The sequence below is a fragment of the Megachile rotundata genome, chromosome 11, assembly GCF_050947335.1.
Source record: "Megachile rotundata isolate GNS110a chromosome 11, iyMegRotu1, whole genome shotgun sequence".
Lineage (NCBI taxonomy): Eukaryota > Metazoa > Arthropoda > Insecta > Hymenoptera > Megachilidae > Megachile > Megachile rotundata.
In genome coordinates this window covers 14,567,362-14,594,987 of record NC_134993.1, presented here as the reverse complement: position 1 = coordinate 14,594,987, position 27,626 = coordinate 14,567,362, and the positions used below count along the sequence as shown (strand labels likewise).

The window sequence follows — 27,626 nt, the reverse complement described above, 5'->3', positions numbered from 1 at the left end:
CGAAAAGGGTGCGGTGCACGCTAATCGCCATACTGGGCGAACGTGACCGAAGACAGAGCGAAAATGAGTACTAGAGTGTGTGACACATCGAAGCTATTTTGCTCATAACAGAGATTTTATTTTGACAGTGTAATTGGTGAGTTGCTCACGCGATGTTCGATACACCGGCCAAGTCTTGAGGGAAACCGAAAAGCGTAGATCCGTGCGCGTGACCGCGTAAGATCAGAAATATCGCAGCTCGGGTTCCCCTGCAACGGGTTGTCGCTGCATGTGTCACTGTGAGTGCTATCGTGCTAGAGCACTAAACGTTCGTTTCAACTATTCTTTATACTAAAGTTCACGTGTGTATCATTGACAGTACTTATGGTGTAATAAATGCAATATTAAGGAATTCTTTTGAATTACCACCGATGAGTTTGGTCGCGTTGTGCTCTGTTCGGTGCTGCTCCTTCAACTAATCGCGTGTGTGATGCCCGGGAGTCGCTCCAGCACGGATCCAGAGCACAAGTCACCGCGAGAAAGTGGTGAAGATTCTGAGGATGAGAGTGAAATCCTGGAGGAGAGCCCCTGCGGGCGGTGGCTCAAACGCCGGGAAGAGGTATGTGTATTTTTTATACACAATACACCAATGCATTTGTTTATATCTGGCTTGTCCACACGTTTCAATTATATGTTGGTTGTACAGCTCTAAACATTGGCATATACGTTCTCTTTGTTGTGACTACTATCGTACAGTAATGGAAATACATCAATGAATATATTCTCCTGTGATACTTCTTGTTTGCATTGATCTTAGTTTAATAAACTATTGGGATATTTGTTGTCTGGCGTGAAAGGTAAACAATGTTTAAGCACCTGTCTCAGAACTTACTTAATGTTAGTTTTGATACTACAGAATATTTTTACAGCTGAAAATAGATAGTTTCATCATTGTATAATCGTTTGTTAATTTTTGAATTCAAAGGAAGAATTATGTAGTTACAAGCAATTTATTATAGACTTAGTCATCAGACGATAAGGATATTAATAGATTTACTTTATCATAACAATTCAGAGATAATGTTTAACTATTATTATGAATCTTTTAAATCAACTTTAACGTGAATAAATAACTTCTATAATATCTTTGTAAATATTATATGTTTTTAACTTTATATTTGTAAATGAACTTCTAATAACTTTTTAGCATTAAGCTTTTACCAACAGTGATATGTTTTTCATATTTTGTCCTAAAAATAAACATAGTTGGATCATTGACTAGTTACAATAATAACATTCTAAACAACATGTAAGACAAACAGTATTAATATGAAGATAAAGCAAATGTTTGTTCACTTGTTGTTCAATAATTATTATTTTATGTTAGGTATATGTAGGTTCCAAGTCTACGTTAGCCGAAGGCTCTACCTTTGGAGCAGCCAGAGGCAGTGAAAACGAAGTCACTGAAATGGAGGTATGTCTATTTAAAAAAAAAATAGGCTATCTCTTTCATTTTTTGCATGTTGTTTTTATTTGGTTGTAAATGTTTAATTAGAAAATGTAATTACACAAATTTTGAAGTTTTTAATTCAAAGTAGTACATTATAGGTAACATCTACCATAACAATCCCTACCATGATTTATTCCCCTCCTCAAATTTTTTACAAGGTCATATTAATCTAATGGCAAATAGGCACAAAATTGTTTGAATTATGCTTTAAGTAACTTTAAAATGAATGATTGCGGTAATACATTCTGCCACTTCATTCGTATTGAATCTTAAAATATATCTATAGGTTGGTTTCAATTTTGTTTTATATAACTTTTATATATTGTAAATAAATGTTACTATGTATGGTATACTTATAAACTATAATTGTAAATAGACTAACTCTTGAATTTTATGTTGTTAATTTAAATTGTGTAACTAATTACATTGATAGAATTGACTACTTTTGTAAAAAATATCATTTGTTACTTAGGTGGAGCAACGTGATGTACCAGGAATCGACTGTGCCTATTTGGCAATGGATACAGAAGAAGGGGTTGAAGTTGTTTGGAACGAAGTGCAATTCTCTGAAAGAAAAAACTTCAAAGCACAGGAGGAAAAAATACAACTTGTCTTTGAAAACCTTACACAACTGGAACATCCCAATATTGTTAAATTTCATAGGTATTGGACAGATACCCATAATGATAAGCCTCGGGTAAGTGCAACATTTTACATTTAAATAGGACTGTACTAAAGATTTTTTTTTAAAATATTACTCATTGTAATATATATTTCTGTTTCTTAGGTTATATTTATAACTGAATATATGTCCTCTGGATCTTTAAAACAGTTCCTAAAAAGAACAAAACGTAATGTGAAAAAATTACCCCTGCAAGCATGGAAACGTTGGTGTACTCAAATACTTTCTGCATTAAGGTAGTATATTTCGTACATAAATTATAAATTTTTCATTAATAACAAATCGTATGTCTGTTTATTATGATACATATGTATCAATTTATTTTAAAATTTCAGCTATTTGCATTCCTGTTCTCCCCCCATTATTCATGGAAACCTCACTTGTGACACTATATTTATTCAACATAATGGACTTGTAAAGATTGGTTCAGGTAAGTACTTTAATGATAAAATATAAAAATATTTTCCTTTTTATAGGACATTTTATGCCCAAGAAAATACAGTTTTTATGTTCCTGTATTTTATGTATTGAAACATTCTGCTAACAAATACCAATACATAGCTGCTGTAGGTATTCAAGAGAGCATTTATCCCTAAATGAAATTATTTAGCATATATTGGAATAGGAGTTTGCAAGGCACTTCCCTTTTTTTATTCACAGGACTATGAGAAGCTAATAGTTTTGTTTCTCATAATTTTCATGGAAGAAAACTAAAAATCACAATATAGGATTATTAATCAACCAACCAGTGATGTTTAAATAACAACTGTGACCTAACTGGTATTTATTTTGTTCTTACATGGGGTACAAGCAAAGTACGTATATTGCTATTACTGTGATTGCCTCTTCAACGCTTGTACAATAAGTCGATCGACAGTAACAAATAAGTTTTACACAGTTATCCGATTAATGAACGATTAGTGAACGATGTATAAATAACATTTGAATACAAGTATTAAAAAGTATATAATAACGTGTGGAAGAGGGTGTGATTCAATGATGTATTGTGAAGACAGTTTCACTCCATGTTCAGTCGAAGCTTACTGTAAGATTAATAGTGTGTCAGGGCTTAAAACTAAATGGTATACACGTATGAAAGATGAGATATTTTTTCTATCTCTGGTAATTCTGCTAAAAACCTAATATATTTTTAGCAGTCCATTTTATTTAAATCATGATTACAGTGTTTATATCGTACCGTGATTCTCTCTCATTCTCTGTGCACATATGTATTCTGTTTTTCTATTAGTAATGTAAATCTGTTAGAAAAATTGTGTATAAACTACTTTAATATATTAGGAGTAACTTGAGTCCTCATTTTTAATTATAGCAGATAGGCTAATCTAGATAATGAAAAAACACAGCAAAGTCTTTGAAGAGAGAAGAAGTGTATTCGTACTTTTATCCATCCAAGAGGATAAGTCAACTGATATCGACGTTCTTCGGTTGGTGTAAATTGTGAAAAGGTGGTGAATTTGAAGGAAATACATTTGGCAGATAATCATCAACTGTTGCCAGCTAAGTAATTTAGGCATAATGAGGTAAACGATATTTCACACACACAACACGCACATAAACACACGCGCGCGCGCATCTTATTAGTAGATTGGTTAATACGAAATGTTCGAATTTATTTTCTTTAATATCGTTTGTACCCCGATATCGCACAAATTTTCATTATACTTCAATATTTTTTTTGCATCTTTATTCACCGATAAAATAAATTCGTCGAATTCCGTTTCCGACTTAAAAAATTCATCTTGCTTGATAAAAGTGTCTCTGCAAAGTTTGAAGAAATTTTTTAAGTGCTATTTTCTTCTTCCAGAGACACTTTGATGCATACAAGTGTATATATAAAAACGATTGTACAAGGGCTCAAGTTACTCATAGGATAATTTTTCAGTTACAACACAATTTTTCTAGTGATTTATCGATTCACTTATTAAAAGGGAGGTGGCGGGTATTCAGAAAGAGCAATTGTCATTTTCTACCACATAGAAGATTTACAGAATTCCTGCTGCCTCGTAAAGAAAGTTTTTCAATGCGTTGCTTGTTAAATACTTTCATATAAACATATTACTTTTGTGTACACATATTTGAGGCATACTTGTAAATGTAATGTGTGTTGTTTACTAATTACAGTGGCACCAGATGCGATTCATCATCACGTTAAAACTTGTAGAACAAATATGAAAAACATGCATTTTGTAGCACCTGAATACGGAAGTGAGTGAACTATATTTGCATCTAATATTACAGTACATAATTACGTAATTTATTTTGGTACATCTAACTTGCGTTTTGTAGATTCAGTAACCCCCGCCATTGATATTTATTCATTTGGTATGTGTGCTCTGGAGATGGCTGCGTTAGAAATTCAGGGTAACGGTGATACTGGCACGATCGTGACCGAGGAGAACGTTAAGAAAACGATAGAATCTTTAGACGATTTCCAGCAGAAAGACTTTATCCGGAAATGTCTTCAAGTAGATCCTTTAAGTAGACCGAGTGCGCGGGAACTTCTTTTTCATCCAGTTTTATTCGAAGTACATTCTTTAAAATTACTCGCAGCTCATGCTTTGGTTAATTCAGCCAGTAAGTGCAATAATATCCTTGTTATCTTATCTTTATACTATCATGTGTCAGAAAATGCATCACGCGTTATGTCCCATATTTTCTGTTATAATTAAAGTGTAGTAAGAATAGCAACTAACTTGATTTTATACTTTTCCAGCTAATATTTCAGAAACGATAACTGACGAAGTATTACAAAGGCTATACCGACCTGATACAGTGGTTGCCGAAATTAAATACCAAGGTCGACCACCGCAACAAATTCGATTGAGTGATATTCCCGTTACGGAAAAGTTAGAAAAGTTTGTCGAAGATGTAAAGTGAGTACATATATATCATCGTATGAGTCTCTTGTTCTTTAACAATATCGATTATTTTTCTTCTCGACAGATATGGTATATATCCGTTAACAGCATTTATGGCAAAGCTACCACCACCTGTTCGACCAAGGGCAATATCGCCCGAGGTAACCGAATCGGTAAAATCGGTCACACCCGAACCGGTGGACGTGGAGTCTCGAAGAGTAGTTAATATGATGTGTAATGTTAAACCTAGAGAAGAAAGTTGTGAATTACTTGTGAGTGATATAACACAGTGTGAGAGTAACCTAACATCACCGTCAAAAATTGTTGTTTTTTACGTTGGTGTATTTTATAGATGACAATATTATTACGCATGGACGACAAAATGAATAGGCAATTGACGTGTCCTGTGAGTCAATTAGATACTTCGATGCTTCTCGCGCAAGAGCTTGTACATTTTGGATTCATTAACGAGGTAACTGATTCGATTTATATAATTATGGTATTCGATAATATGAACAATGATTTTCAACTTAGTATCGTCTGTTGTAGAACGATCGTGATAAAATAGCAAATTTAATTGAAGAAGCGTTAAGAAGTTGTTTTAATAAGCAAATGATGACACCTGGAATGGTATCGTTAACTAATCTTCCCACCCAAACTACTTTATTGCTGCCTGGTCCAGAATTTCCATGCTTGCAACACTTTGATAATTCTATGTATAACGCGACAACATCCAATAGTGATAGTGTAACTAACCCGCTGCCAAAAACCTCAGGTCTCCCCGTATCGAGTAACGCCAGCAAAAGTCATGATGAAACGGAACCACCGTCGAATGCTGAAAGCGGTAGTTAACCATCCAGGATATCTGGTAACTCAGTTCACTGTGCCACTTTGCACGCTCTATGTATAGACTGGCTATGTATTTTTATATTTAAGTAAACAGGAAGAAAGAATGGATTGAAATAATAAAAGAAAAGAAAAAAAAAGCAGAAAAGGTGCCGTGGCTAAACCACTAGGCTAAAATCGTTAACTCGATATCATCAAATATTCGTTTCATCGAGGATACGATATTTTGTTTACGAAATTTAATTTAATTTAACGGTATTAAGTTTTCTATTAAATAGTAAGGTAGTTCGAACGGTTAGAGTATACGCTGAATAAATCTAATGTGAAATTAAAGAGAACGAGCTCTGCTATTTCAGTTGACTGTACAATTATTAAGAAAATGTAATTGCGAATGTAACGAGTTCCAAAACTGCGCCTAGGTATTACTAATAATCGTAGTCACTTGTTATTAGGCTGAAATAAAGGGCATTTTAACTAGTGAACGTTTCGATTCGTCGAGAACGCGTACGAATTTACTTGGAACTAAATATTAATCAAAGTTCAAATTTATCTTTTGCCGCGACACGATGAAATGTTCGATAAAAAAATGAAATTAAGTTTGTACATATTAATGGACAAGGTTTAAAGAAAATTAAAACGAGGAAGGTAACGATCTAATTAATAGGTACAGAACAGTTTAATCGTACAGCAATAAGAAAAATGTAACGTACCAAAAGGAGACATTAACAAATTTCGCACTTGTTCTCGTTTGAATATTCAGTATGTATTATGATTCGATCCGAGTCATATGAATCGACGTATTTCCTTTGTTTAGAACAATGAAATATAAAAATAAGAGACTAGGTTCCTTTTTTGTTACTATAAGGATAGAAAAAAGAATCTTTTTTTTTTATTTTCTTTCGTAGTATTCCGTTAAACAGCCACGGCCCACCTATACTTCGGTATTATTGATGTGATTAAACCAAGATTATTAAATCTCGATAAAATTAGCTGAAATCCTTGTAAATAATTTATATTTTTAAGAAAATCTGTTGACACAGAAAACTAGTCATATAGGTATATTCGAGTGCTAACAAACTAACACCGACTTTATTATGTCTTTTTGCATTTATAACACGTGCTTGGCCAAGAGATACTGCTCCAATTTCATACCTCGGTAAAATAAAATTTCAGTGACGCATTTCACTAAGCAAATGACTAACCATTACTAGTGGTAAAGAAAAAAAAAAGGAAACTATTACCAACCAACGTAAACTTCGATCTTAAGTGTGTAAGTAGATTATGGAACTAAATTGAATGTATAGCTTTATAATTGAAATTATAAAACAAACAAAAAAGTGCGACGACTGAATCGTGGATATTAATTGAAAGGGCTGTACGATGACAGTGATAAATAAATACTATAACTCGGAATTCCACTGCCTGAAATTTGTTTTCGTTCATTGAAACTGTTGCTCCTTGTCTTCCTGATCAATTTTTTGACTTTCACTTTCCCAGTTTGTACTTCAATTGACTAAACATTACATAATAATAGGGGAACATGAATCCAAAGCGATGCGTTTTATAAAAATTTATTCCTGTAACGTTATAGCAGAAGGAGAAACATGAAATGTCTCTTCGATGTAAAACTTTTTATGGATGGAGTGTAAAGAAAAACGTAATTACAAATAGTCTCTTTACGACTGAACTTTCTTAGAAGTATTTAATGAGAAAAATGTATACGTTTTTGTAAAATAAATAAATGAATTGTATAATTTTTTCATTCGTATTGCACACACTGCAGGTTTACTGTAATACTGTTACGATGCTAGGTCTTTGTTACGTGATAAAACATTTAGTAACATTATAAACGACAACGACGATGATAATAATAATAATATTTTTTAAAAATTGCCGTTCGTTTACTCGTTTCAACGTGTATTCGATAAAATTCATCGATAAAACCTCAAAATTTCCTTGCCCGCTACTGTTGGCAGAGAAGAAGTGCCTTACAAGGAATGTGGGTCCAATTGGTCGGAACGAAGGGGGCCTCGAGTAGTCAAAGCGATCACATCTACTAATTAAGCTCGTATAAGAATAGAGAATCGAGTAGTGTGCGTGAAGTATCCCCCTTTACTTCTGTGCCATCCCTGAGCACTTCTTTTCTGCTGAGAATAGTACACCTTTATCATTTAACAGTAGACAAAGTAACATTTTGTGAAACATATAAGACAATATTGACCAAAATCTTTTACATGGTTCTCTTCAAATGTCTAGATGTATCTTAAATACTTTTTAAATTTGCATGAAACTCAACCTATTATATTATGTATCTATATTAGAAAAATTATAGAAACTTTATTCAATGTGTTTCAATTTAGCTTTGTATTTTATTCTATGTACTGTTACATGATATATCCTTGACCCAATCGAATCTAAATTTCCTATTTATCTGATGAATCACCTCATCTACATGCACTATCAAACATTCTAAACCAGTGTTGTTTAGCAAAGTCGATTTCTAAGTTAGACCTCACACCTTCACATGTAGATGGTTGTAACTAGATAGGGAGCAAGGTGGGCTTGACCACTTCAAAATACATATTGCTCCTCCCTAATTACCAATCCTCAATTTTTAATTCCTAAAATTTCAATTTTCTAACTTTTCAAGAGCCACTTGGTCATAGCCTGGCATTGAGCGTCGGTACTATTGGTAAAGTTAGGAGATTCTGTCTCACTCCAAACAAAAGTTCCAGTTACGCCAATATTCATACATGTATGTGTGTGTTCTATACAGATTAAACATACACACGTGTGTTATAAAAACCGATGGAAGATACGAATAATGGAGGTCGAACCGTATAAAGGGCAGTACTGCTTAAATATTTTTACAGCAAACGATCGCTGGTAACGATGAAATAACTGTCCAAAGGGCATCGACTTGCCCAGACTTATACTATGCTTATATCTAAGTTCCATCTGTGGAGTGTGTACGATTCAGTAAATAGTCAAGGTCATGGGCAATACGATCGAGCATACCGCTCGTAGTGGCTTCACAGTTCGTAATTACTATTTCAGGTGTATTCTCTTCTCCGTCTGGTTGCTTACGTTCGGTGGTGTTGGCTATGTCGGGAATAACGTTCACGTGTTCTCTGCTCTTCAACTCCGTTGTAGATAGTAGCTCAATGTCATTTTTCACGGCCAAAGTGACGTCTGGCATACCACTTAGACGAGATTCGACGTCAGCGCTGCACAAAACTTTTGCAGCGCTCTCTGGCGACGGATTGTGCGCAATAAAAATTTGTCCCTGTGACTCGCGGTATTTGCCGAATTCCCTGAAGCCACAACACTCACCACTGCCGTAAGGTGGTTCGTTCACACAGTGTGAACCACGTGCAGTGAATACGCTGTCAAATGTCGTGATTGCCTCTTGATACTTTCGTGGACTGGTATTGTAATTTTCTAGATTTATATCGTCCGAATGATCTATGCGTATTTCTGGTAAGAACCTGCCGGCAACGGAGACGGAAGGCTTTGAATACGATGAAGAGGACTCGTTCATAAATTCGCGCATATCTATACTGCCAGCTGCGATACCGCGAGCTTCAAGATACGATTCCCCGATGCTCAACGATGACGGAGGCGGTGCCGTGTCGTTTTCAACCTCTGCGCTCTTCGAACACACTGATAACAACGAAAACGATTCCTTTAATATATAATGTTTCAATAAAATTTCTGTTATGAAGTACCTTTGATCGGTTCAGATGTTATTTCTTCTTCAGTGTTTCGTTTCCATGTCATTTTCCGTAGAATTAAGTCGATGATCGCCAGCTCACCATTCACGATGTAAACCATTACTATGATAAATCCCTAAATACACAGAAATTATTATTAGATTGATTTCAATTTTAATTATATCAATGTATGTATACTTACTAAAAATGAAGAAAGAGAAGCGAATGTATAGTGGAAGATGATAGAATTGGAGTTTATATAGAAGATGGAAGAAGCTTCCATTGCGATCACGCCACAAATGACGATCGCGGCTCGATGAAGCATTCGTAGTCTAAGAAAAGAACGTATTATTCATAAAAGAAGTTGTGGAATGATATGATGTTCTACTAGTTTGATACCTTGTTTCTATCGCTTCTTTCTTCATCACATTTTCCTCGACGAGTGCATGAGCCTTGTGCAAAATTCCCAGGTACAATAATACAAATATAAGCAACATCATCGTGGCACAAGTTACGAATATATTGTAAACTCCGCTACCAAAAATCAACCACCACGATTCGTGTCTCCAGCCAGTGCTCTTGTGTGTTAATTCAGTAGTTAGCACTGCTAAGATAGGTACACCTAAATCATATTAAAACCGTGTTTATATTTATTTAGCTGACATTCGACGTATCAGTTACATTTCAGCTAACCAGTAATTACTGCAATGACAGTGGGTTGAAAGTGATGATTGGATCGAGCTTGGGTCAGGCCCGCGAAGATTATCAGAGCTTCTGATATTGGTGCAGACATGCCGATTAAAAGGAATGCTTCCAAAGCGATCGCCACGACTGCATATGAGCTCTGGGCACATGAAGCAATTATCACACCTTTATATCTTTTACAAAATTATATATAATCGATATTGTCTATACCTCTGGTAAATTGTTATGTACAGCGTAGATAAATACAGTCATCGCTCCGACCAAAGCACCACAACACTGCAGTTTCAGAAAATTTAACCAACTTCGATTCCTCCACCAAAAGTATCCAAGGATCAGAGAGGACAAAAGACACTGTAGTAAACAGCTACCGCATCCAAATATCACGATAAATGTCGTTTGTTCTCTTTTTGCAAGTACTACCTGAAATTGTTTCCATTATTTTAAAACTTTAGATACAATATTTTTCACCGTGCACACTTACCCTCACTGCACGTGCCGTTAGAAAAACTGCGAATGTGCCAGTATTAGGACATAGACAATGAGTCGTGGAGTCTCCTGGTAATGTGTTAGCAATGCAGCTGTTCAGATCCCACATTCCCATGTCATCCATGAGGCCACAGGACACGTTCCAAAAATTAGATTGATTTTGCACGTGTTTTATTTGTAGATCCACCCATATCTTATTATGCTTATCAAAATTGAATGCAGGTACTGCCACGGTGATGATGCGGGAATTAATACGAAATTCGAGGTCTGTGCCATCGCTTTGAACAAGAGAAAAATGATTGAGTTAATGATCTAAATAAATTATATAATAAAGTCATTGATCCTTATATTACTAACTCAAGTTCTTTGACGTATGTATTTGGAAGAAAATGGGACACATTCTTGTAAACAATTACGATTCCACTGAGTGTACCGTTGGCCTTTAAACCACGTAGTCGTTTCTTCCACAATCGTATGGTCGTTTTATCTTCGTACCAATTTGGATATCTATAATTCAATTAAAAAAATGAATAACACAATCAATCAAACTTTATGAAGTGCATAATAGTTACGTGGAATCGTCTGCAGAGATCTGAAGCGAATGCGTAATGCTGTCACCACTGTGCTGTTGTAATTCTTGGACATCTACCACGAGCGAAGGAAGAGATAAATGTTTATAAGGATGAGTATCGTTTCTGCTCCAGTAGGTCAAGCTTCTTCGCATGATTTGCAGCAGCAGTAACACTTTCTGGAATTTACGAATAGATATTTTATTACTGTTTTTTTCCTAACTTATCGAAAACTACGGAAAGACATTACTTGTTGGCTAAGAACTGAATTTTTGTCGCTCAATACTCGACCGATAATTCGTATAAGAGCATCTGTAGATGCATGCAAATCTGATGGTTCGACATTTTGCTGATAATGTTCAATCTCGGCTAATATATTCAGAATTCGATCTCCTTCTCCTGGGTAAAGTGGCATACTCCGTGATCGCAAGATCTCCCAGAAAGCAAAAATTGTTTCAGAGCCAGTTGTATTCTGGTAACCCAGAGTCAGACTCTTAAACTATAAACATAAATAGTATGTACATCCAAGTTAACTATACAATATGTTTAGATACGGATATTACAAAAGCAGGTAAAATTATGAAAACCTTGTTGTAATACAAGATGAGTGGTTCATACAAGCAAGAAGAAAAATCAGGTATCTGCCATTCAGGTGTAGTCGCATCTTTCATAGAACACAGCCTGGATACTTTCTTCCCTATAAAATACTGAGGACATTCTAATAATGCTTCAGAACCTGGGACTGTATCTGGCCAATTTAATCCCCAAGACATTCCTTTCAAGCAAATGGGAATCAGTGTTCGATTTACAACTTCTACACGGACGGACATTGACTTGTCGGCTACGTTACACGTGTATATCGCTGATTTCTATAAATACCAACCATTGGTTAAGGACTGGCAAATGTTTTGTCAGTGATTAAAGAATATACCTGAGCATTTGTGATTTTCAATATACTTCCTGATGGATAAAGATCCTCCCACACTTCACTACCAGGTTCCAGCTTAAGCAAGGCTCTGTTCTTAGTCCAACCAAAACCTATGTCAATATTGGGCATATTGGGTGTCATGCATGTTAATTGTATGCTGCTTCCCTAGAAGAAGACAAAGTGTAGATAATTGTTTCATAGATAACAATGGATAGATATAAAGCTTAGAAGAAATCAAATAGTTACCTTATCTATAGTAGCACTCATTGGCATCACCTTCACATTTGGCTCATCCCTCACGTCAACATAAATGCTTTTACATTGCTGTACGCCCCAATCAACTATCTGACATGTATATTGACCCGCATCCAGCATGGATGCCTTCTCAATGGTTAATAGTGATGTATGGAAATCAGAACCATCATTTGGAAGATGTTTGTACCAGATTTCTCTAAAAAAGAATGTAAAAATTGAGCTTCTTGATAAGATGCAATGTTTCATTTCCATTTATAAGGTTCAGTTTGAAATTTATTGTTCAATTCCATTTTAATAAAAATGAAAATAATTGAACTTATATTAAATTTTGGTCCTGCAATTCAAGAGCTATGTTCTACCATTTTCCTCTCATATGTGATATTATCGACTCAAACAGAAATTTAAATGTTACCGCCAAATCCTACTTTACCATCAAACTATGGCGTCAGTTTAACTAACGTTCAAACTTCAAATTGTCTTTGACAGCAATTGTGTTTTATATTTTATAAGCATTGAAGACTTGTTCATTCACCTGGTTGCCTTGTGCATGTTCACCAGCATATTATCCTTGTACCAGGTGAAATTCATTCCATAGCTGCCTTGCGCGGTGCAAGATAAGATGAACTGATCCCCCAAATGAACCTCGTGTTCATTTCCTTGATCGAGACGGAGACTCTAAGCAGGTACATTAATTTGTTTATAATTTATATTTGCATAAACTGTTCGATAAACGTTCAAGGACAGCTACCTGCAATTTGGGAGCTGGCTTTTGTTGAAATGTGAAGTGAGTCGATTCGAGGGAGATCTCGCTAAGTCGTCGACGCTGCACCAGCTTATTGAGAGATTCTCGAATCTTATCTCCATCTTCCGAGTTTCCGAAAAAGTGGACAGTGATCTCCGACGTAGGTCTACGCAACGATACGTAAATAATAAGGTCTAATTTAAGTACCGTTGGTAAACTTTTCATTCAAAGCAATTTCTTGTTTTTGTAACGAGTTTCATTAAAAAGGTGACTGAAATTACTTATCGTTTAATGTACCTACTCACGTCACGCTCAGGATTTGTAAATCCTCCATAGACGAGATGTTAGAATTCCTTAAATACTTTGCAAGCTGCGAAGAAGTACAACGCATCAATACCGGAGGTGTAAGGTTAAAAGTTAGGGATTTTTTAGGACAATAAAGAAAAGCACCATTTTTGTTAACAAGTACGTATATTATTACAAAATAATCATTGAGTCATAAAAATAACTTCTCTCTCGATATTCTACTACAAAATAATTATTTCGTATTTCTTCGATGTTCCACAATTACATCATAATTACACACGTGCGCGCGGAACATAACTATACATACAAGTATGCGTATCCGCACGACTGACGCAATTGTTCATTTCTTTTTCCGTTCTTGTCTCGTTTAAATGTTTAAACGATCTTCACGCTTGAAACTTTTTGTTCATTGTACATTAATTTTACGCAGATATCTACGTCAGTCCGCTGCCTCCAGACGACAACCGTCTATCATCGGAGCTCTTCAACGATCCACCACTTCAACCGTGACGACGCTCAAACGGAAAATCGATCACATCCTCCGCCTTCACCGATCGACCAACGGTCCTTCGCAGCTTCAGGGAACGTAGCAACGTTGCATGACTATATCCAGTCAAAAAAAATATTCATTCCTGAAGAAGTACTTCCAATTCATTCCGGTGGATCGAGAAAATATGGATCTTCATTGGAGATTAACACACAGGAGGGATCGCCGCTTCCCGGACACAAGTGATCTCGTATCCGCTCTCTGGATACTCGTAATACTTTGATTCCCGTTTCACGACAATAAGCCTCTAACAAGATCATTTGCAGATGGCTGGCTGAATCCATTTCGGTATCAAACGGCACGAGGCAGATGGTGCCTTGACTGTTTTCACATTCCTTGGATGCCAGTGCTCTTAATGTTGGCAGCATTCCACAAGTTATCGTGGTCCTAGGACACCTCTGTTCTTTTTGTTCTAACCAGGGTAATGAACCACTGAAAAATCAATCGAAATCAGTTGTGAGGAATTTTTAAAGAGAGTGAAGATTTAGCAAGATTGACACGAGACCATTGGCGTAACTAATCCTCTTTCCATGGCTTCATTCACTTAGCACGAGGGTCTTAAATTCCCAAATCCTTTTTTAATTCTTAAGAACGTAAATTCCAGACAATTTTAATTCTCTAAACTGTTCAGATATCTATCAGCTATCTGATATGAAATGCTAACTCTATTATCGAGACTAAGGAATCTAATTTGTCCGAGATAAAAATTAGTTACGCCAATGCATGAGATTGCGATGTTTCACGCAACAATGTAAACTATGCACGCGAGCGAGCGACGGCACGTGTCATCTTATAGATTGTACCGGGTATCAAAGTGAATCCTTACCTGTCTGTCATCGCGACGGATGCATAAGACTGCAAGCTTTGGCAACGTGTCATATCCGTAAGTGTTTGTTCTTGCTTAGTCTCCGGCTTAATCCCTAGCGTGCCTCTTTTGCACACTTCACTAAATGTTGGAATTTTCTCGGCTTTGGTTAACAGTTTATCACAAGAAGACACCGTTGACAGCTAATCCAACTCACTGACTCTTCAGGGAGCTTCTGACTGATGCACACGAGTTTTACGAAATAACGTAATTTTCACGAGATACGATCGTTTCAACGTTCTGTCGTACTAACACCACACCAGAGGAGGCTCGAGTTACGAATGACCTCGAAGCAGGCGCGCGTCGCTTTTATACGACCACTTCCCTCACCACCGCGACGTTCTATATATCGCCGGGGTATTCCAGATAAACTATACCGAGCGTGTGTACACACGACGGAGCTTTTTATCGACGAATCGGTCGTGAAAGCTTTTTACCTGGAATCGAAATAACGCGAAAAGCTTTACGGTAAACTTCCATATAATTTGCATTATAATTTGATAAGCGTTTTAAAGATGTAGGTACTTTTTGCGGTAATTAGCGTATTATTTCCCGTACTATGGAAATGTAGCACAAGGAAAAGTAGTATTGTTTTTCCTCGTGTTACGATATTGGGTTTCTTCGCAGTATTTAACATAAAATACCCTTTGGAGCAGATTGAGGAAAGAAATTCCAACGATGAACCTGTACGGGAAAGTTGCTGCGTCATGAGGAGCAAAGGTTTACCTGCAGGCGATCCTAGAAGACATCGAAACTAAAATAGTGCCCGGGTCAGGGACTTCCTTCCACGCGACATTTTGACCATTCGAAATGTCATCGTGTAATCTTTAAACAGAGACGCGAGATAATTTTCGCGCTGAATGAGTCGGCGTTTCTCTTCGATTAGAATGACAAGTTGCTATAGCAGATGTACATACATCAAATTTCCAGCATCTTTTCGTCAGATAGAATATATTTAAATAACAGGTTCGCGTCCCACTGAATAGGGTTTTGGTCGTCACATTGTTCTTCTATTTCGATCGATAACACGTGTCTGTGGCAAATATAGATGGTATGTACATGATGCAAATAACACCGTCTCGTCCCTTCGGTTTCATCAGCCTTGTAACTCGAACAGATTTGCTGATAACCCAGATGGAAATCTACCTGGGAATCACGGTTTGATAGGGGAATTATGAAAAGTCGATATTTCGCATCTGCTTTGGATTTTCCTCTCCCTCTCTGATGTCCTTTGTCGTACCAATAATATCTCACAAGGACTACGCGCGTGCTAAAATTAAACCGATCACACGTAACGGTTTTAATTTCGATGAATTGGAAAGTTAATTTGTTACATAATCGATGATAAAGCATAACGATGCTGGGAGTCCAATCTGCTATTTCCAGTAAATCATTTGAATAGCATTTCAATTTTTGCTCTTTACGGTATTAATAAGGCAATAGATTAACGCAATCTTTTTTCAGAAAATACGAGCCAACCTTGGTCGGTCATCCACCCACGGAGGAGTCAAGTTGCGCATGCGCAGTCGTTTGGGAATCCCAGAAACCCTTAGGCAAGGAAAATGGAACTATTACTTTAAAATCGTCGTGTTATCTACTGTGTTTCAACAACCGTATTCTGTTGCAGAGAATGGCCGATTAGAAAAATATCGTTTGCTTTGTTTCTTTATGAGGACATCAAAACATGACGCGAAGAGGTAATTTTTCTCATTGATATCAAAGATGATTCATGAACGAACAATACAATCCAGTGAGAGTTGTAGCGTTTCTTTTGGATTTTAAGATTCTTTTTAAATTGTTAACCATGTAATTATGTAAATCGTTTAAGAAAGAGAGTACCAAAGAGTGACGAAAGTAGACCATTTGAGAAGTTTGAGAAAGAAATGTATGCAGTCGTTTACGACTGGACTTGTGGCGCAATTCCTATCGCGATTGTTGTAATTGAAAACATTCGGCGCCTCGAAATCAGCCTCTTCAATGTACAAAGAGTGCGGGCTTAATCTTATCGCGGGGAGGCTATTTCTGATTACAGTGGATAAGGTTGCAAATCATGATATCGTTCCAGGAAGGTACCTCGATTTTCAATAGTCATTGGCGATATCAGGGCTTAGTCTTCCCTTCGATAACAGGTCCTATTGTCGATACAAGTGCACCTCTTTTCCATATATGACCACTCAAAGTATTTCCAGTACACAAAAATTTTAGTTACGTCAATGCTGATAATGTTTTTGCAATGCAAAAGAAATAGACTGTTTCCTCGAATCGACATTTTACCGATAACTTTCTTCTTTTTAGGCTACCAGATGATCAGAAGGATATTTCATTCATGCGGATCTCGTGAAAGAGTTTCCTCGAACAGCACAACCTCACGTGACTGCAAAGTGAATTGGACAATTTTAAACAACACAGAGATCACGACGAACCATATGACGCCGGAGATCAAGTTGTACCTCTTAACGCCAAATTGTGCTCTTTATCACGAACCGGTTCAAAATATTTTGGAAGATAACGCGAACGTTTTCGTGGATCCCTTCTGGTCAATTTATTGGCCAGGCGGACAAGGACTCGCCAGATTCGTCCTGGATAATGGGAAAATGTTATTCTCGTCCTCGAAGACCGTTTTAGATCTTGGGGCTGGATGCGGAGCCATCGCTATAGCCGCCAAACTTCGGGGTGCGAAGGAAGTTGTTGCCAACGATATCGATAAAGGTTCGCATTTTATTAAGCTTAAACGCAGATATTGAGCAGTCTATTAATAACGGCTTCAAGGAAGGTATTACCAGATAGGTGGGCCGATATCTGCACTGATGTCTGAGAAAGATAAACACAGTTGGAATCTTGAAACATTTGTTTAAGCATTTTCCAAGATTTTCTTATACTTCAGCATATTCTTAAGATTCTTCTCAGAACTTCTTTAGTTCTGAGCCCTTTCCAGACTTCCCTCGGGAAGCCCAAGATACAAAAATGACAGGAAATCTATTTATGTTTGTCTAGGAAAATTAATGTGCAAGCAACATTTCCATAGATTGTGCAAAGTTAAGGTGTAACTAAAGTAAGAATTATTGTAAGGTCGATGTATGGAAAAGTCTGGGAATTTCCTCATTGTATGAGGAAGGGTTCAGGGAAGAACCGAGTGCAACGTGCTTTGAACATGATAAAAACCAGCCGGAGCGGATGGAAATACCACGGCAAAGAGAAAAAAGAAGACAGGTTAACGTCACTTATTCGATAGCTGTCGAATCTTAAATTTAGACAGATTTTGAATGGCCGATATAAATTTGGAACAGTAGTGGAATTTTGGAATACTAGCGGCTATAAATACTGTGGTATACATAGAATCGTAGGACGCATTAGAAAGCTCGACGTAACAAAGGATCGAATTCGGGTGGAAATAGAACTTTTGTTATGCAAAGAACATATAAAGGGAAAGCTACAGAGAAAGTAATTGTTACAAAAATTCAAGACCGGTTCAAGGACGATCCTTTTTTTGCGTTGGGTCAATGATCTGAAGACTAAACAAAACACATTCAGTGTCTCAGGTATGGAACGTTGATAAGGTGATTTCAGTGCATTCAAGAAGTTGAATTAATCTCGGAGCTATTTCAGAATTTACTATGTTTTTTTTTAATTCCATTAATACTCGCGTATCAGCAGGAATGCGAATCGATAGGAGCCTCCGTAATTGCGCACAGTTCGTGGAACTGTCTCTGTACATACCGAGGTATAATTTGTTAATTGAAAGACGAGAAATTAACTCATAGTCTGTATATTCACAAACATGGATTGTTAAAGACGTCTGACATAAAGGTCTCTGAATCGATAATTCCGAGCAATTCGAAGAAAGTCCAAAATGTGGGTCAAGCAACTTGGATTTCCCCGTTTCACAGGAAGGTCGGCTCAAAAGGGGGCTATTCTGCTCGTGCGTCAGTGAAAGGTGGCCGGTTTCTGGACGTCCATTGCATTCGTAAATTGTTCCCTCCGCACGATACTTAATCCCACTGACGCACTAATATTACGTCGTAGCATACGTACGTTTCTGAAACTGGTAGTGCAAACTGGTTACGGGACTCGCAGACGTTATCGACCCATGTGCAGCATCTGCTCGGACGCAGGAATGTAGAGACCTTTATTCTTTATGGGTCTCTAAGATTTCTCAAGGCACTTTAGGGTCTCCCTAAATTCTTCCAAGTAGTGCATGGTTGCAGCATCGATGAATCCGACTTCTTTCTTCACTTTCACCGGATCAAATCGTTCCCAAGACCGCATTCTTGGTACATAAACGTTACGCAACCGCTGGAATCCTCTTGAGATGCGCGTTACGCTTATCTTATCTGTCACCCTTTGTTCGCGCGACACGACGGAGTCATTATATTTAAGTGTTCTTCGATAACTCGTATCGAATTATAAAATCATCTTCAGATTATCGCTACAAATACTTTTCCGATATAAAACACGCGAATGGACACCCGTTACGTTATTATGTAATGTAATGTTTGTTGTGTGATCCGTTCATGGAATTGTACCTAATCTTGCATTAAAGTCCGTGGAATAGTTGCGGACGTAAAGAGGCGATTGTACTGGTATCAAAGTTGATGTAAAATTATTGGCCTTTTTAGCTCTTTGATGTTTGTATTACATTTGTATACTGATGTTGGCATAACTAGTTATATTAGAGGATCAACCTGAGCTCTCTGTTCAAATTCTACAGCACTAAGCCAGAGAATCTGAACATTAGAAAAAAAATTAAATTAAATCAACGTCTACTCTTGTATGTTTTCAGTTGCCTGCGCAGCTATTAAATTAAACGCTCGCTTAAACAACGTGGAGCTTAACGTGTCCCAAGAAAATCTCCTGCACCGTTCACCAGACGCAACGGACTACATTTTCATCGGTGACATGCTGTACGACGAAGAAATTACCGGAATTTTAATTCCGTGGCTGCAAAAAGCAAAGAAAAACGGCACGCGTATCTTCGTGGGAGACCCAGGAAGACACGGTTTAACCAACGACTTAAGAAATCAATTGACGTTGTTAAAATGTTATTCGTTACCAGACAACGTTCGGAAAGAAAACCACGGCTACGATAAATGTTACATCTGGGAGTTCAGATGAATGCACCGCGTGAGCAAATTAGTGAGACATTCGTCATACGGTAGCGCGTGTCTCGCTCGTAAACAACCTGGTCCGATTTATGGCAGCGAGACGCCAAATGTTGCGAAACTGATCTTGATATAGATAGTACGCGTGATTCGCACGTTTCAAGTTCTATTGTAAAACGATTATAGATATCTAGGAAATAAAGCATCTATCTTCGAGCAGCAACTCACCTGTTTGCCGATGTACGTCTCCAAGCTACCGTGTTGCGTTATCAGGCCGGATCGTAATGACGTGACGTTAGATAATTTGATCCTGCACTCGTACCTCGAACGATCTGCAACAGTTTCCGTATTTGTTAACTATTGTTCAACGTTTAGATTAGGAAAATCATTTTAGGGATATTTAGACACCTTCCTAGCAGTGTAACCTTGGGAACCAGATGTACTCTACTTTTATTAATAGTGTCTTTTGAATTTAAATATTTGAAAAAATTATGAATTTTAAATACGCGCGATACTTACTATTATAGATCTTGGTGCCATTTCTGCACATGCACGGTCTCCGCTCCTCTTCATTGTAAGGGCATTGTATTATGCAATTCTCGATTCCGCATTCTGTGAACAAGCATCGACATACCTTCACTGATCTTCGTGAATGACTCACGCGCTAGGCAGCTCGAATTCGACCACGCGAACGTGACTCATCAGAATGTTATCCACAAGTATTTTCTCCGCGAACGGGACTAGCGTGCACGTGAAAATGAATCTTACCACCGTCTATCGTGTCTAGAAGGCGTATCTCGCAGTTGCGTCCCACGTAGCCGCCGGGGCAATGGCAATTCATCGCTTTTGCTCCAATTTGCCTGTAACAGTTTAATGAACCGGTCATACATTCATAATTCTTATTCAAAGTAGATTTTTCGATCGACTCTCGTCCAAGTTTTCTCAATTTGAAAAGTTCGACGATGCGAGGTAATTGGATTCGACCTACATTCGTAGAATCGATCGATTCTGTTTGGCTTGACTTTTGGCGAACAATGTTTGTCGATGGTATTGGTAGTTCATTGAAACTACGAGGGTCTTACAAACTTTATTACCCTAACGACTATCTCTTTTTACGAAAACTCTGTGAAACCCTGTTGTTGATTATAAGTTTCTGTATCAGCTATTGGTAAAACTTCCATTGAGGCCAAACCTATTCTGGCTTTTACACGATTACATTTTTACTATTAATTACAAGCAATTTTATTAAATAAAAACTTGGTCTCATTTTGCAAAACTAAAATTTTTTAAATGATCTTGCAAGATGTACCTGCACGTGCCTCCGTTTTGACAGACCGGGTTCTCACCGTCGAAACAGAGAGGTCCTATGTTACAATCTCTTCCAGAGAAGCCGTTGAAACAGTTGCACCAAAAATTCCTGCGAAAAGCGATGGAAAATTTCGTTATTTGACGAAACGTGGAAAGGTTTTCAGAGAAGGACAAAATGAGGGACAATTCATTAATGTTTCAGAAAACTTGATACGGTATCTATGTCCTACAAACCTCTCTACAACTTGCTCTTTTATCTTTCAGTGTGGAAATTTTGCGGGGGATTTACTGTTCAAATTCTAAATATAGAATGAGATAGGAAACGACTTCTAATTTAGTAAAATTCCTAATTGATAAAGTTAGTCATATATTTAAGTTAGTTGCTATATTAAATTAATACAGAAAGATACAAGGGTGGATCCCTTTATACAAACTGGTATCCAATGTGGATGATACACGACCTTTCTACTTTGACCAAACCTTTCAGGTACGTGAAACGGGGACTCACGTGTAATCCATGGACATGAGGCAGTCGCCCGTGTAAGAGCACCGTTGAACAGAACAAGAATTAGGATTGGGCACGTCCTCGGTCATCTGATACGTGACATTGAACCCGTACACATCCAGCAGATCGTTCAGGACGCGTACGTGATTACCCTCCAACCGATCAAGCTCGAATTCCACGACGAGAAACGGACTGAACGTTCTGAACCACCTGTATTCGAACACGTTGCCTTCGGTGATCTCCTTGATCAACGTGGCGCCGTAGTTCGTAGTCTCCGATTCGTAATAAGCGTACTCGGTGAAACTGAGTCCTTTGTACACGTAGACCTGCGTCAGGTACACGACGATGGAACTGTTGGTGGTTGGAATTTCGGACACATCGATTACCCAACGACATTTGATAGGAACCGGGAACGACTTGGGGAAATTTGGGGTTTGGATTACTCCTCTTGGGGCTGTAAGACGATCTCCGCACGACACCTCGTTCGTCGTGGACACTCCGATTAAGCTCAGACAGTACAGGTAGTAGATGAGTTTCATTTTTCTAAACAGAGAATTTTCCGAGACTTAACGTGTGAATTAGCGTTGCTTGATTTAGTTATTAAAGTTGTTTACCTGTTTGTGTCGTTAATTCAAGATGTACTGTAAAATAAAAGAATGTTTTATAATTAACTATGGAATCAATGAAAACAATGATGTATACAGATGCTGTTTTGAATCAACCTCTATGTCCCAATTTGAAGATTCAATGCCCCTCTTCACCGCGCTCAGAGTGCACTTGTCCTTTCGTATGTTTCATCAAAATAGGATTACACTTCATTTTCACATGGAAACAACATTCTGAGAACGAAACTGCATGGACACCCGTGCATCTACAGGTGTATAAAGTCATGATATCGTGCGTGTTAATACGTCTATATATATAAAGCACAGCATACAAAGATGAGAGTTAATACGCTCAATTGGGCGCCTATTTTATAAACACAACACACAAAAATGTTTCATACTATTTTTTCCAGTGGACATTCACTGTTCTTGTTACGGACATTTGTATTAATTTTTCAGTGTTATATATAACAATTATTTAGCGGAAGAATAAGAGCTTTCGTCGTCTCATTGTGTAAGGTAATTATAACCCACAGATGATGTGCCCTTTTCGGAAATACGATTTATGGCCTACTGTAACGTGTTAAACGCGATAGAAATTAACACGCAAGGGGTAAGAACAAGTCCGAGAATCGATCTTATCTTATACTCTAAGGCGCTTAACAATTGGATGAAGATTGTCGAAGTGTTATCGCGTACGTACAAACCCGCGATCTGCCGGGCAGCTGGGCGTTAGCCTCCTTTGCACAACTGATTTCTCTACGCGCACCCTCAGTGCACTCCTCCTGTTTCCTAGATGCCTGATCGAGGCGAGAGAAGGGCAGTGGAGGTACCGCAGGATACTGGCAACCCTTGTTAGAACTACGTGTTTACACTTCTGATCGGATCATGCATGGAGTTTAAAGGCCATCTAGAGAGAAACTGGGGTGTCCTCAACCCCAAAATATAGGGCACAGAAAAATAATACAAGAGTATCCACTTTTTCAACCCCGTGGTTCCCAATTTTCCAAAAGCCTTGTTATGTATAATTTAAAATGTACTGTTAGTAAAATTAGGGAATTCCACTCCGGATAAAAATCGTAGATAGCCACTGTGGGATTGTATGAGGATCTTGTAGATAATCATTTTGTTAATGGAACTCTGGGAAAAGATACGGATGTGTAAAATGATATTAAGTTTGATAGGAATCTAAACGATAAACGAAATAATAAAAGATGATATAAACTTATACATGTTTACTTGAAGGATCCTTAACGGTTTCAGGATAGAAGCAATAACGCAACAATTGTTCTATGTAACTTATTGCATGATAAAATGTTATATATATATACTTTTTTTATTTATTTAATTAAATTAGAATAACGTAATTTGTTTATGTAATTAACTTATCTTACAGTTCTCGATTGTAAGCTATATACAATTTTAATGCGAAAGGCAATGGTAACTGATGTATCTTTTCCCTCATATAAGTAGAAAAGGCATTGTTGTTTACGTAATGGGCGACGATAACTTCTTCATTAGGGTTAATATCACTAGAGGCTGAATGGGGATTAAAATTACTATTGATCGTGATATCGGAAAGATCTGAATCCATCGCATCCGCGGCCTCAGATGGATCTACCGTTTCCAAGTCTGAGTGATTCGTGTTTGAACTTGAACTGCCATCCTCGTTACTTAAATTTACGTCTTCTACTATTCCGCTGTCAGTTTTCTCTCGTTTTGCCACCTCCTTATGCTGCATGAGAAAACACTGCGGTTCCACATCGCTCTCAAATTCGATACACGACTCTGACTCAACAGATACACTATCGCTGTCGATGTCGTTTATGTTCAAATATGTAGCGGTTGTAATATTTTCATTAAGATTGTTCAGATGCTGCCTGTGCATTTCATTTTCTTGTGTTTGCTCATCGGTCGAAGTTGAAATACCGTCTGCATTGTTTGATGCTTCTGCGTTAAAAAAAAATCTTTCATTAACGTATTTCTGTTTTCTTAATTTTCTATGATTCGATTATACTGACCAGTGCTACCGTTGCTGCTGTCCTTTTTCCAATTCTGATTGTCATTTTGATTAAACTGCACGACTGTCACCTGAGAGGCGGAATTTTGAGCGTTCATGCTGAGCAAGAAACTTACCGCTCTACTGAACTGTTCGCTCCCTTCGAAAACGATTTCATCGGATTCCTCGAAAATAGGAATAACGAATCTGCTTAAAGATCGCTGCGTTAGTCCTGGTAGAGGGCTAAGTTTTCGACGTTCCGGTACTATGAGCTTTATAGATTCCAGATCTGCGTGTTCGTTCCAAACGTTTTGACGTAGTCGATGTCTGATTTTACCTCTACATAATTCTTGTAAAGACAAGGGATTACATTCGGCTACAGAACATTAATAAATTGTTAATATTATTAAAACATATTGTGAAATGCTACTTGTATTTTGAAATAATTAGAAATATACACACGTAAGTGAAATAAAGTTTGTTCTGAAGCACTAGGCACAACCAATGTTGAAAATGATACAGAAAACATTGTGAAATGCAACCACTTATCCTCATCTATTCTGTGTATACGAAGCAGGTGATCTTTAAAAGGCATTACGAGAATCCCTCCGACGCGCACGAATTGTTTAATAAAACCTTCGTGACTTTCTGGACATGCTGCACCACAATATACTCTATCGTATTGTCTACCAGGTGCAACATTGAGACAATTCCCTGTTAAATGCACAGTTACATGACTGTTTTCTGCATACACAGAAGTCACATGTAGTTGTAAATAAATTCTTTATGTATCACCTTGTATAAAAAGTGGCTCGCAAAAGTCAAATTCATCCAAAGCTAATGACTTCTGTTTAAATTCTTCAAGACGTTCGTATGCATATTTTAAACAATCTTCGTGTAACTCAATGCCATGGTTTGTTCCATGTTGGTCTAAGGAAGGCACAAAGATATCACCAATATTCTACATTGATCGAATAAATCAGTAGTGTTCTTACTCAATATGAGTCCTGCCATAGTACTGAGATAACCAGTTCCTGACCCAAGGTTTAGAAAGCTCAATCCCGGTTCCAAAGAAAGAGCTTCCATCACCTTGCTATATATACATGGTGCTGATAAATGAATGTTTCCATGTTTCCAAGCAATATCTTTATAAGCAACTTCTCTATGTAATGGCAGAACATAATCTGCTCTATCCACTGCTCTAAATACTTTCTCTATCTTTTCTGATCTTATACATCCAGATTTCATTAAATCATCGACTAATTCATCATTATTTTGTCCACTACTTACAGTTGTCCCCATCTTGAAGAGTTATAAATTCTTCTGTAACAAAATTTATATGCCATTAATTACATATTCGTTTTTCATATTTACAGATATTATAATTTAATAACCTTTTTTACAAATATTAAACAAATAAGGATCTATTATACTTCGATAAGCAAAACAAAGATTTCTATTTATTCATTGATATCATTATATAAACCCTACCTATTTTCACTCGTGTATTAATCTTTGTTTACTGATTGTCTCAAAAATATGACAAGTTTGTACAGATATAGCAATCATAACTTTCAAGAGCTCAACATTAAAAATAACTTACCATATCAAACTATACAACTTTAAATATCAGAGTTTATACAAATATCAACAATGTTGCAATTAAGAATTTATAACGATATTTTTCATTTGTTAAGAATCACGATGTAGTAAATATCGAATAATTCCGTCGTATTATACTGGATTTTATTATAAATCGTTAATATTACGCCTCAAAATATAACGTGTTAGGATTACGTCAAAATGCGTCTCACAAATACAAATTGAATAAAGTATATATTTAATTATTACGATAGATGAGCATCTCTATTGTGTAATACATAATAGATCAATCAAGTTTACAAAGTATACATAGATATTAAAAACTTGAAACAAATACGCGAAATTTTTGCAACGATTTCGTCAAAACTTTCCCTTACCAGATGAAAACACTATATTCAGTGACAATGAATAATGGAGTCGATGCTAAATCGAAAAAAAAATTTCTTCTCAGCTCAAATTAGTTTATTATGATGAGCACAGTATCACGCATTGCAAGATGACATTTTGCGACGACAGCTGAAATTACTGTTACAACGTCTTCTGTTTTGATAAGAGTAAGGTCCATCAAGTCCATCAGCTGATAGCACAAAACACGAACTGTCTCTACGCCATTGTATGAGTGCAATTGTTCTGTGGCGAATTAAACGGCACATGAACAGGTTTTATGAGAAAAAATCGAATCACTTGCTATCACTCTTCCCTTGCACGTTATATTTGAGAAATTTTATCTAAATTTCAATGGACTTTTCTGTGGCTTTTTACCTGTTTCTTCGAAACGTGTATGTGTGTTAATCGGCCTCTTCGAAGCGTACAACATCGAGCGCAAGCGTTACATATGCTTTGACATATGTCTCTCAAATATAAAAGTAAATATGTGCATATACTTATAAGTACATATAATTTTGCTAATACGTATGTCATTTAAGCTGAATAAAACAATTTAAAAACTGCTTTTACATTTGTAATCGTTTATATAATTTATATATATTTATAATACGTATTAAAGATACAACTACAAAGATAGCAACAAATTAGTCATACAAAATTTAACGAACGTATAACATACGAATATTATGAAATTTTACTGTTAAAAGTATTAAGATTTTATCTTTACACGAGCTAAACACAAAATACGAGTTTCAATGTGTTCGTCACCTGCATTAAATTTGTTATGCTATCTCTATTTTTTATTTCGATCGATACCGAAGAGCGTAACATTTAATTCTTGATATGTGAGATTAAATTTTAAATTACCAACGCATACATAATTTATATTGAAAATTTATAATACTACCTTTCAAAATGAAAATAAAATAATGTTGTAATCGTGCGACGTTTTACATGCAAAAATAAAAAAATTATAATCATAATCATTCCCAGATTTATACATATAGTTACAAACATAAATCAAATATAATTGAAATTTTATTTATACGAGCTGTAAGTAGAAAAAACATTTAATTTTGTGAGCAAAAGATGAAAAAATGTTATAAAAT

At 36.7% G+C, this 27,626-nt stretch overlaps 5 protein-coding genes across 15 annotated transcripts; 2 read left to right on the top strand and 3 right to left on the bottom strand.

The window, feature by feature from the left end:
- The first annotated feature begins 37 nt into the window (after nucleotides 1-37).
- On the top strand, nucleotides 38-7,309 carry Madm (MLF1-adaptor molecule). Of its 4 annotated transcripts, none has more exons than XM_012293514.2 (12): nucleotides 39-278; nucleotides 389-598; nucleotides 1,367-1,453; nucleotides 1,962-2,186; nucleotides 2,277-2,407; nucleotides 2,507-2,601; nucleotides 4,314-4,397; nucleotides 4,479-4,766; nucleotides 4,906-5,065; nucleotides 5,136-5,322; nucleotides 5,403-5,522; nucleotides 5,600-7,309. In XM_012293514.2, the coding sequence occupies exons 2-12, from the start codon at nucleotides 470-472 to the stop codon at nucleotides 5,900-5,902; spliced, it is 1,809 nt and encodes a 602-aa protein (XP_012148904.1). In that variant the 5' UTR covers nucleotides 39-278; nucleotides 389-469; the 3' UTR covers nucleotides 5,903-7,309. The 4 variants fall into 4 exon arrangements, with proteins under 4 accessions (XP_012148913.1, XP_012148904.1, XP_012148897.1 ...); XM_012293507.2 differs by having other exon boundaries at nucleotides 359-598; XM_003699921.3 differs by having other exon boundaries at nucleotides 39-598.
- LOC100882352 (uncharacterized) lies at nucleotides 2,926-22,463 on the bottom strand. Of its 3 annotated transcripts, XM_012293461.2 has the most exons (21): nucleotides 21,928-22,463; nucleotides 21,421-21,528; nucleotides 20,880-20,971; nucleotides 20,631-20,723; nucleotides 20,340-20,443; nucleotides 13,600-13,664; nucleotides 13,301-13,460; nucleotides 13,085-13,227; nucleotides 12,544-12,748; nucleotides 12,301-12,462; nucleotides 11,957-12,238; nucleotides 11,620-11,868; nucleotides 11,373-11,548; nucleotides 11,158-11,307; nucleotides 10,796-11,078; nucleotides 10,525-10,734; nucleotides 10,303-10,453; nucleotides 10,009-10,231; nucleotides 9,812-9,941; nucleotides 9,625-9,745; nucleotides 2,926-9,559 (listed from the first exon to the last, which is right to left on the bottom strand). In XM_012293461.2, exons 1-21 carry the CDS (start codon nucleotides 22,461-22,463, stop codon nucleotides 8,844-8,846), a joined length of 4,359 nt encoding a protein of 1,452 aa, XP_012148851.2. In that variant the 3' UTR covers nucleotides 2,926-8,843. The 3 variants fall into 3 exon arrangements, with proteins under 3 accessions (XP_012148851.2, XP_076393047.1, XP_012148884.2); XM_076536932.1 differs by lacking the exon at nucleotides 21,421-21,528; XM_012293494.2 differs by lacking the exons at nucleotides 21,421-21,528; nucleotides 21,928-22,463 and adding an exon at nucleotides 21,100-21,183.
- On the bottom strand, nucleotides 13,747-15,108 carry LOC100880065 (uncharacterized). Its single transcript, XM_003699922.3, has 2 exons — nucleotides 14,974-15,108; nucleotides 13,747-14,579 (listed from the first exon to the last, which is right to left on the bottom strand). Exons 1-2 carry the CDS (start codon nucleotides 15,024-15,026, stop codon nucleotides 14,252-14,254), a joined length of 381 nt encoding a protein of 126 aa, XP_003699970.1. The 5' UTR covers nucleotides 15,027-15,108; the 3' UTR covers nucleotides 13,747-14,251.
- LOC105663599 (electron transfer flavoprotein beta subunit lysine methyltransferase-like) lies at nucleotides 16,046-22,595 on the top strand. Of its 6 annotated transcripts, none has more exons than XR_013039815.1 (6): nucleotides 16,046-16,063; nucleotides 16,477-16,709; nucleotides 16,845-16,897; nucleotides 17,308-17,721; nucleotides 19,793-21,080; nucleotides 21,907-22,595. XR_013039815.1 is itself a non-coding variant. In XM_076536948.1 (6 exons), exons 1-6 carry the CDS (start codon nucleotides 16,354-16,356, stop codon nucleotides 20,122-20,124), a joined length of 1,002 nt encoding a protein of 333 aa, XP_076393063.1. In that variant the 5' UTR covers nucleotides 16,257-16,353; the 3' UTR covers nucleotides 20,125-22,595. The 6 variants fall into 6 exon arrangements, 2 of the variants coding, with proteins under 2 accessions (XP_076393062.1, XP_076393063.1); XR_013039811.1 differs by having other exon boundaries at nucleotides 21,415-22,595; XR_013039813.1 differs by having other exon boundaries at nucleotides 19,793-21,634.
- A 1,219-nt stretch (nucleotides 22,596-23,814) lies between these two features.
- LOC100880179 (protein-L-isoaspartate O-methyltransferase domain-containing protein 1) lies at nucleotides 23,815-26,971 on the bottom strand. Its single transcript, XM_012293363.2, has 6 exons — nucleotides 26,508-26,971; nucleotides 25,524-25,851; nucleotides 25,324-25,458; nucleotides 24,991-25,242; nucleotides 24,551-24,904; nucleotides 23,815-24,479 (listed from the first exon to the last, which is right to left on the bottom strand). Exons 2-6 carry the CDS (start codon nucleotides 25,828-25,830, stop codon nucleotides 23,920-23,922), a joined length of 1,608 nt encoding a protein of 535 aa, XP_012148753.1. The 5' UTR covers nucleotides 25,831-25,851; nucleotides 26,508-26,971; the 3' UTR covers nucleotides 23,815-23,919.
- Between the last annotated feature and the right edge of the window lie 655 nt (nucleotides 26,972-27,626).

Bases quoted from the DNA above. Each gene is read 5' to 3' on its own strand.
- Madm (XM_012293514.2), top strand. From the start codon at position 470: ATGCCCGGGAGTCGCTCCAGCACGGATCCAGAGCACAAGTCACCGCGA. The intron at 599-1,366 runs GTATGTGTATTT...ATTTTATGTTAG, and splicing joins GGCTCAAACGCCGGGAAGAG to GTATATGTAGGTTCCAAGTC. The intron at 2,408-2,506 runs GTAGTATATTTC...TTAAAATTTCAG, and splicing joins CAAATACTTTCTGCATTAAG to CTATTTGCATTCCTGTTCTC.
- LOC100880065 (XM_003699922.3), bottom strand. From the start codon at position 15,026: ATGACACGTTGCCAAAGCTTGCAGTCTTATGCATCCGTCGCGATGACA. The intron at 14,580-14,973 runs GTAAGGATTCAC...TTGATTTTTCAG, and splicing joins TCCGTCGCGATGACAGACAG to TGGTTCATTACCCTGGTTAG.
- LOC105663599 (XM_076536947.1), top strand. The intron at 16,710-16,844 runs GTAATTTTTCTC...CGTTTAAGAAAG, and splicing joins TCAAAACATGACGCGAAGAG to AGAGTACCAAAGAGTGACGA. The intron at 17,722-19,792 runs GTTCGCATTTTA...GTATGTTTTCAG, and splicing joins TGCCAACGATATCGATAAAG to TTGCCTGCGCAGCTATTAAA.
- LOC100882352 (XM_012293461.2), bottom strand. From the start codon at position 22,463: ATGAAACTCATCTACTACCTGTACTGTCTGAGCTTAATCGGAGTGTCC. The intron at 11,308-11,372 runs GTAACTATTATG...ATTGAATTATAG, and splicing joins ATCTCTGCAGACGATTCCAC to ATATCCAAATTGGTACGAAG. The intron at 9,942-10,008 runs GTATCAAACTAG...TTCTTTTCTTAG, and splicing joins AAAGAAGCGATAGAAACAAG to ACTACGAATGCTTCATCGAG.
- LOC100880179 (XM_012293363.2), bottom strand. From the start codon at position 25,830: ATGGGGACAACTGTAAGTAGTGGACAAAATAATGATGAATTAGTCGAT. The intron at 25,459-25,523 runs GTAAGAACACTA...TGCCTTCCTTAG, and splicing joins TATGGCAGGACTCATATTGA to ACCAACATGGAACAAACCAT. The intron at 25,243-25,323 runs GTGATACATAAA...TGCATTTAACAG, and splicing joins CGAGCCACTTTTTATACAAG to GGAATTGTCTCAATGTTGCA.